Source organism: Dermacentor andersoni, chromosome 2, assembly GCF_023375885.2.
Source record: "Dermacentor andersoni chromosome 2, qqDerAnde1_hic_scaffold, whole genome shotgun sequence".
Classification (NCBI taxonomy): domain Eukaryota; kingdom Metazoa; phylum Arthropoda; class Arachnida; order Ixodida; family Ixodidae; genus Dermacentor; species Dermacentor andersoni.
In genome coordinates, this window is record NC_092815.1 from 171,061,581 (window position 1) to 171,070,465 (window position 8,885).

The 8,885-nt window shown below is 42.6% G+C and overlaps 1 protein-coding gene and 1 long non-coding RNA gene across 3 annotated transcripts; both read right to left on the reverse strand.

Annotated features, from left to right (window-relative positions):
- LOC129380147 (uncharacterized) lies at positions 1–4,971 on the reverse strand. 2 transcript variants are annotated; one of them, XM_055076040.2, is made up of 3 exons: positions 4,685–4,971; positions 3,857–4,291; positions 1–1,631 (listed from the first exon to the last, which is right to left on the reverse strand). In XM_055076040.2, the coding sequence occupies exons 1-2, from the start codon at positions 4,969–4,971 to the stop codon at positions 3,859–3,861; spliced, it is 720 nt and encodes a 239-aa protein (XP_054932015.1). In that variant the 3' UTR covers positions 1–1,631; positions 3,857–3,858. The 2 variants fall into 2 exon arrangements, with proteins under 2 accessions (XP_054932015.1, XP_054932014.1); XM_055076039.2 differs by having other exon boundaries at positions 1–4,291.
- A 1,005-nt stretch (positions 4,972–5,976) lies between these two features.
- LOC126540443 (uncharacterized) lies at positions 5,977–7,724 on the reverse strand. Its single transcript, XR_008614493.2, has 3 exons — positions 7,078–7,724; positions 6,573–6,736; positions 5,977–6,100 (listed from the first exon to the last, which is right to left on the reverse strand). It is a non-coding gene; the product is annotated as an uncharacterized lncRNA (long non-coding RNA).
- Between the last annotated feature and the right edge of the window lie 1,161 nt (positions 7,725–8,885).

Here is an 8,885-nt window from a genome sequence, read left to right on the forward strand (position 1 = left end):
GAGCGCCTAATCTCCACTGTAGAGGCCCGGCCGTCTTTGTGGCTCTCTCGCCACAGGGACCACAAAAATCGACAGAAGAAAGCTGCCCTGTGGAGGGAAGTGGCAGCGATAGTTCTGCCCGGTGTGCAAGGTAAGCTTGCTTGAATTCTGCGCTGTTGCTTGAGAAATTTTCGTAAAATGGAACTACTCTTTTGCACAGACGGTGGCACCGCCGTACAAAAACGGTGGAAGTCGCTTCGCGACAAATTCCGTCGCTATTACAATGACGCGACGTCCCAGAAGAGCGGAGCGGGAGCCGAGGAAGAGAGCGAATGCTCGTGGCCCTTCTTCGAGCTCCTGATGTTTCTCCGCGACACAATGGAAACGAGAGCTTGAAGTTTATTGGCGTGTTATTTTGTCGCTTAGAGGAGGAGAACTCGTGCATCGCCTCACTATGTTAAACTGTCCTATTGGACTGCTGTTGTTGCGAAATTCACAATTTCATAAATACTACGTGGATGATGATCAACGTAGTGTTATTCGGTCCGCAAAACCCAGACGAATTTCTAGCTCGCGTGTAGTTTATAAGCATGGCGAACCGTGCATTTCACTGATTGCCAAGAAATTGAAAACACCATCCACGGCCTTCTAACACGAATTCTTCCATATGGTGCATCTCACTCAGCCCAGTAGCTCTAGCGAGTGCCCACATTCAGTCCACTGGTGCTGAAGCTGCAACATTGTAAGCAGTCGCGCAGACTCTTGGAAAACTCTCGAATTCCACGCCTAGTGTGGAGAATCTCATTTGACTCGCTTCCCTAGCCAAATGTTTTTCTACGACCAGCCAATCTTTTAAAGTGTGATGAATTCCATGTATTTTGTAATATCGGCTGTTAATGGATGAATTAACCTCAATGGATGGGACCTGTGGCTATTGCTAGTTTGTAAAGCATATATTTTCATCAAATGGCACTGTAATATTTGTTTAGCATGCATAAAATAATTCAGTGTACCATTTTCAGATACAAATGTTACTTCATACAGCACATTTCTAAATATTCAAAGACTTAGGTCACTCTAACATTGCATTTGCCAGCAGTGTAATATGGCTTATTTATGGGATAACAAACATTAGTTCTAAAGCATTAACTTTTTTCAGTAAGGGAAGAGTGTTGTGTTTACTGAAATGTAGAATGTGCTACTATATGGAATGGCAATGTAAACTAGAATAAAAGTAAATGATGACGCTAAAGTGTTATGTGTATCCATGTGTTATTGATATCTTTGGGTGACCACTTCAGATAAGGAGCACTTGTACAATTTAATTAATGAACTTTATTTTCACATTGCTTTTTGCATTATTTGAAATATTTACAGCCAAAAGTATCTACAACGAACATTTCTTTCTTCAAATGTATCAGCACATCAGGAACCTGTTGCAGCAAGCCATAACAACCTGGAGGAAGGGCCCACTGCTGCAGAGCTCTTTGACGACATGTGCCACTTTGGCAATGAGGAGTACGTGCACGTGTACGAGTTGGAGGGGCAGGAGAAGGAGGAGGAGGATGTGGTGGTGACAGAGGTGTCGGTGCCGCCAGCGGCAACGCCTGCACCTCGTGCACAGGCGTCTTCAGTGACGTCGTCCGGCACGCCTACAAGCAAAAAAAGAAAAGCAAATGCAGACGATTTGTTGGCGCAGCAGCTTCAGCGTGTCACCAGTGCTCTCGAAACAACAAAGCCGATAGATTATATAGAGCAGTTTGCAATGGCACTTGTTCCACTAATGAAACGAGTGAGAACGGAAAGACAAACGGACATGTATATCAAGGTTTTGAATGTCATTAAGGAATTAACTGAATAATTTTTTTCTTCTTTTTGTCATACTCAGCACCTTCTCATTGCAGCTTCAGAGTGCCGATCGCACATCGGCAAAGAAAGGAAACAAAGGAGCAATGTTTATACTATCTGTTCATTTTGCTCGTCCATGTGCTGTCTGCGCCATGAAGGCACAGTGATACTACAAACCAGCACATCAAGGCAGCATGTTTTCCGAGTATGTTTGTTTTCTTACGTTTGTATACATACTTTTACTTTTAAATTTAATGTGTTGTCGACCCGTGCAATAATATTCTCAATAGCCAAGTTATGGAAACCAAGAAAATGTCAGCAGTTGCTCATACTGCATTCCACCAGGTACTCATACTATTATTCTTTATTTTCTTTTTCAATGTGTTCAATTCTATATTACAGTATGTTGATCTCTCACCTCTCATATATTCACTCTTTGTGTTCCGTCTTTTATTGTGATGCTGCATACTTTAACACATTGGATGCTTGTTACTGATACTTCATAATTTTTTTTTAGTTTTCATGTGTTCACTTTGCACTTACTTATGTGCTTTTGATGTTTATTGTTTACTTTTATTTTCTTGTTTCTAGTCGTCCTTACATAATGTGATACATTTTAACTCGTCAATGATTGCATGTGCCTTTCACCTGTGCAGTACTCTTTTTGATAGCCCAGTTGTGAAAACCAAGAAAAATGTGTACCTCCAAATACTCGTACAACCATAGTTATCATATTGAATTGTGTATTACTGTACTTTGATGCCTAATCTCTTATCTGCTTGCTTTTATGTCCAGTTTTTTACTGCTTTATTGTGATGCTGCATTATGCATTTTTAACGCGCTAGCTGCTTGTCACTGATACGTTTATTTCAAAAAAATAAATTATGGGGTTTTACGTGCCAAAACCACTTTCTGATTATGAGGCACGCCGTAGTGGAGGACTCTAGAAATAGTGACCGCCTGGGGTTCTTTAATGTGCACCTAAAGCTAAGTACACGGGTGTTTTCGCACTTTGCCCCCATAGAAATGTGGACGCCGTAGCCGGGATTCGATCCCGCGACCTCGTGCTCAGCAGCCCAAAACCATAGCCACTGAGCAACCACGGCGGGTACTTTTATTTCGGCTTTTTTATGTTATGGATAAGTTTTCATGTGTTCAATGTGCACTGGTCAGTGTTCAACTTTTATTTTCCCATTCCTAGTCATCCATACATGATGTGATACATTTTAGCTTTTCAATGCATGCACGTGCCTTTCACCTGTGCAATACTCTTCTTGACAGCCAAGTTGTGGGAACCAAGAAAAATGCGTACCTCCACATACTCGTACGGCTGTTTTTACCATAGTCCTTTGTGTATTACTGTACTTTGATGCCTTACCTCTCATTTGTTTGCTTTTTATGTCCTGTTTTTTTAGTGCTTTACGCTGCATTCTCCATTCTTTAACATGCACGTTGCTTACCACTGATATTTTTGTCGTTGTTTTGTGTTCAATTTGCACTTATTTATAGGTGCTTTTATTTTCCTATTTGAAGCCCTCCTTACATAATGTGATATGTTCTACCTCATCAATGCTTGCACATGCAATACTCTTTGCAACAGCATAGTTGTGGCCTGCCACTTCAGGCAAACTGCAATGGAGCGAATGGGGAGTGACAGTTGCATTCGCGGTAGCTTGGCTGGCCAGAACGGCCCTACCTGTCGAGCCAGCAGTAGCTGGGTATGCTTAAATAAATGTCGTTATATTTTTTTGTGCTTGGAAATAAAATGTTTACGGTTTCGATGGTCATGAATACCACAGTTCAAGTCTATTTCTACTCCACATCAAACATCCAGTTACCATCAAGTAAGTGGACTACACACTTCACAACATGGATGAACAAATTAATAACACAAACATTTTTTTCTTGCACAGGCGCCACAAAATTGATACGTAAACAGCATGATTGGTAAGCCACAGTGAACAGCAATTATGAATGACTGTTATGAAGTCACATTATGTGGCTTTTGCTCTTTCGAGGAAATGCTCACCATCATTGCAGCTGGTAGAACTGCTGCTCACGTAGACGCTTCAAAGCGCCTTCTTTGGAAACACCTGGTTGGTGCCACTGCCATGGAACTTCACCTACTGAGCTGCAAAAATAGGCTGCGAAGAGGTTCCTGGCATGTGCAGCTTCACTGTCATAATTCCTTGATCGTGTTGACTGAAGGGGGGAAAACTGCTGCATTCTGTCGTCTCCCAACGCAGCTTGGATGCTTTCACGCCAGCGTCCTGCTACAAAGTTTCCAAACTTGTCCTCTTGATCTCTGTAATTGTCAGACTGTGGATTGAGTACAGTTAGGAAGTTATGCAAGACATAGGCAGCCTTGACAACAAAGTCCACGTTTGTGGGGAGCAAGTTAATGGTCCGCAGTAGGATCCGCCACCTTGCTGCTGTGATCCCGAACGCGTTTTCAGCACACCGTCTGTCGGAATATAGCAAACAAGCATTGAAATTCGAACTTTAGAAACATTTATTTAAAAAAAAATGGTTAGAAGAACCTGTTCCCTTAGTCTGCTTTTTTGAGAAGACATGTTTACAGTAATGATACAAACAGACTGCAAGAAACCCAGTGTCAGAAGTACTATACGTCTATTTTTCTTGCGGTATATTCATTCTTTGCGCAGTACTTGTGCCCTTTAAAGGGACACCAGAGAGAAGCTCTGAAGCAGTTCAGATTGTTGAAGTATTCTTCAAGACCTCTACTTTCATTGATTTTGCAATAAAAGGTTGATTATTAAAAGAGAGAATGACTGTCAGTGTCTCATTTTTGAATTTCACTATCTCAGTGCACCAAATAATCAGAATGACACCATACCTTGCTCGGCTCAACCTGTAGTTGAAGACTCTTCTTTCATTCTCAAGGTGCTTTGAAGGAAATGGGCGCATGAAGTCTTTTCTTAACTGAAAAGCTTCATCCCCAACGAAGACGTGGGGTACAGCTGTTGTAGTCCCTGGGAGCAGGCCAAGTGAGGGTATGTTGAGGTCTCCATTGACAAGGGCCTTGCCAAATTCAGAGTGTTTAAATACGCCTCCATCGCTCACGCGACCTTCAGCCCCCACATCAACAAGCACATACTTGCAACTGCTATCAACGACAGCCATGAGGACAATTGAATATGTTCCCTGAAATAAAGCATGCATGAGGACAATTGAATATGTTCCCTGAAATAAAGCATCAGAGCAAGTGTCGACATTCACATGCAAATAGCAAATTTATGGCCACTGTCAGGCAATTTGGGTGGCCTGTTTAGCAAGCAAGGTTTGGTATTATTGTCACCTGCGTACTATCGTACAAGAAAGTTTGCTGAAATGGCTGCAGAATGCAGGCAACTGCAAAAGCATCAAAGGATGCTGTGGATGTTAGTGTGTTGTCAATCATTAAACTCAATAGTGTCCTTTCATACTCATACCCCTCATATGCTTGAAGGTTAAGGAACCACAATACCTCATTTTATAACCATATGCCCATTTGCATTCGAGTTTTTTTTGTACAGCACTACAATGCACTGTACATGGCACCTGACTTGCACTGCATGTAAATTCTACCATCTACAAACCATCTTCCTGGCAGAATTGCAATTACCAAAAGAAACAGCATCCTTAGTACATAAAGCAAATAAAATGAAAGCATAGCAGTTTACCTTGTAGTTGAAGTAATTACTCCCAGAATTTGTTGGGCATGTGATTGCTACATGTTTTCCATCGACAGCCCCCAAGCAATTATGGAATTGCCATCGAGCTGAAAATCCTTCAGCAATCTTCTCCCACTCCTCTTGGATTGGTGTCTAGAATAGTACGGCACTTGCCATTACTACTGACTGGAAAAATCAGTGGCACACAATGCCCATATTGCTAGAAAGTGTGCAGTGTCATTTCAAGTGATAAACGTAATTGCTATGTCCACAGGACCAAGCTCGGTGTAACACACATTTATGCATTAGTAGAAATGCTTTGCCTCTAATGTACCAAGGCAAAGTTGATTACCTAGTGTTTTGGTACTGCTTGTAGGCTGATCATTCTTTAATTGGCAAACATTTTGCCCGCACTACCAGCAATCATGACAGTGCAGCAGTTATAAGTGAAGTGTAATGGCATACTTACTTGCATGAAATGATCCTTGAGGCATGCCCATATTGCTCGACATGTGCCGTGTATGCATTGCCTGGCAGTTTCAAGACCTACACGATATAACAGCGCTACTTGGCATATCTCCTGCCCTGATGCCAGGTAACTGTAACATGATAAACAAAACGAAAATTGCCCTCACGCACCAATCTAATTGAATTGAGCGGTTTTACGGGCCAGAACCATGATTTAATTATGGGCACGTGCCCCCAATGCACTGGACATCAGCATTTTTACATTTTACCCCTCATGAACCAGTACAAATAAAAATCATCCCATTTCTGCAAGCAACCACATAGTACATAAGAGATGTAAAATAGCAGGAAATTGCTGTTCCATACACAAACTGTGGGCCAGCATTTCCTAGCCTGAGAGACTGGGCCCTAGCATGATAACTACCATGCTATGATTAACCTCTATAACAGAAACACTTCATGGCAGCAGTCTATGCAGTTTTTTAAAATATACAGCAAAGTATAATGTTAAAAAATGTAATAGCATTACGACTGTAGCAGCGCATACATGGTACTCCACTGGTAAATAATTTTACTCACAATGTGAAATGTACTTCTACGAACCTCAATGTCATCGCCAGTCACTCTCCAGGCTCCAAGGGCTCCCTGATTAACTGCTGTCGGGTCAGGTCCGCAGCCACAAAGTTTAACAGCTTATCGAAAAGCTGCGGCGTCATTCTGTAGTACTTGCAGAAAAATCCGTGATCTCCTTGTCGCATGCGGCACATCTGCAATTGCCATGAAGAATGTAAACAATCATCCAGACATAACAGACGTGGCTGCGAATGGTGGTCTCATGTGTTAATGCATAGTATGTACCTGATCGCCAAGAGGGTGACCAGAGGTCATTTGCATCACTAAAACAACAATGAACTTGCTAAGCGATATAAAGGCGAGCAGAAAGCCTTACAGATTAACGACAATGGGGGCGAAATGACACAAAAAGGTTGCGTGCATATCGTCTTTTCAGCGCTGCACGTGTTTCTTAACAATTACAAATTCAACCAAGGTCAGATACTGAATAGCGACACGACAAAACACTTCTACGTAAAATAAGCAGAATACCTACAGCTGTGTGGTAAAGTCCTTCTTGCTTTCGGGCCAAAAACACAGGTCGCACCCACCAGCGTCGCCGCTGCCTGCACCGTCGTTGGTCTCGTCTCCTCTTCATTATCATGAGCAAGAGTATCTGTTTCAGCAACAGTAAAAGCCTCGTACGAGTAGAGACTGCGGGCATAATGTCGACGGGATGCAGCCAGGGAGACAGCGATGACGTCTGACCGCACACACGAAACGCACGAAATCTGAGCAAGCAGTGCGCGCCGGTTCGCGCTATAAAAAACGCAGACGACGCGGAAAGGCGGGAACGCGGCGCCGTTGATAGCGTGCCAGGGCTGCTGCCACTTCATGCGAAGCTGATTATAGCCTGTTTCACATGATGCGATTTTCGTCGCACCGGAAGTGCGATTTCCGTCGTTTGGGATGAAAATCGCAGTCGCAGTGCCGACCCCCCGATTTTCGGCTGCGACCAACCGGTTGGTCGCACAGTCGCACCGTCGCACCGATCGCTGCGATTTTCCGTCGAAATTGCGCGGAGAGCTGTCAACGGAGCTATTTCGCCGGTTTGTTTTGGAAAATGGCGTCTCGCACGACAAGTGCAATGCGCGGAGACGTGGATCGTCGAATTCGGTACGTACGCGAAGGGAGAATAAACAAACTTGTACCGCAGATTGCATTCTCCGATTGCTATGCGTTTGTTGACACGCTACACAGCAAATGCAGTGTATTTTCACGTTTGCTTCGTACGCCTTTGCGAGTTGTCAGTGCTAACAGGTGTTCGATCCCCAGCAGACGACGAGGTCGTCACAATTTTCTTTTGTTGAGTAGCATGCAAAAATTGCGCTTACGGAGCAGCTTGAATTATTTCAACCTCGGCAAGGGCAAATGACAAGACAGCAAAGTACCCGAAGTTTCAACGTTGCGCTGAACGCGGTACCGTTCAGTTGCACTTTCTTGTCGGTTTTCAAGCATGAATTTCCCGGTGCATCTTGAAAGCTTATCTTGCCTCTTATTAAATTTGACAGAGCAAAAGTGTAGGCTATCGTAATGAATTTGCTACGATAGCATTAAATCCGTGGCTTGAATAAAATATTACATGCACGTTAAGTTGCACCTCTTCTCTGGAGAATTTTTTTCTTGCACAGAAACCAATAAACATAGACTATGTTGCGGACTTTGTATCCTTACTGCATCTGTATGAACACTTGCTCTGCAAGGTAATTAACTGTACAGCTAGTAGATTAATTAAACTGCTTGCTATAGTGGCAAAGTGACAATGTACCCTCCTGCACAATTATGTAGAACTCGTGCAACAATGCAAAAAGCAGGCAAACGGCCTGTTCTTGTGGGGATAAAACAGTATAAAACGACACGCTGAAGAAAAGTAAATCAAAACTGTGCAGTGAAGTCAGCCAGTAGAAGCAGTTCTTGCACGTTCACAGCTGATCAACTGTGCAAAAACATTCATGCCTTACATGTTTCTAGTAAGTTTCTAATAAGTTTGTGATCACATATATTAGTGTGTAAAGCCATATAACGATATCCGCTGCGATTACTATCTTTATAAGTAATGAAATACCATGCTACTTGCAAGAACATATATCACCCGAGGATTTTAGAACAAATTTCTGCATTTCAACTATACACAATATATGGTTTATTCAATAAAAGACCACAAACTGGGCCTTTTTGCAATGACAAACTTATTCCAAACTTTACTTACATACAGGGAAGAAAAAAAATTATAGACAGAAATATTGTTCTTCAATTTGTTTAGCTGCCACTGTGGCTATAGCAATTTGCTGCTAACACAAGGCG

What these genes read in the sequence shown, in the direction of transcription:
- LOC129380147 (XM_055076040.2), bottom strand. Translation starts at nt 4,971, where the DNA reads ATGGCTGTCGTTGATAGCAGTTGCAAGTATGTGCTTGTTGATGTGGGG. An exon ending in TACAGGTTGAGCCGAGCAAG is followed by an intron (nt 4,292 to 4,684) that starts GTATGGTGTCAT and finishes ATATTCCGACAG; the next exon opens with ACGGTGTGCTGAAAACGCGT.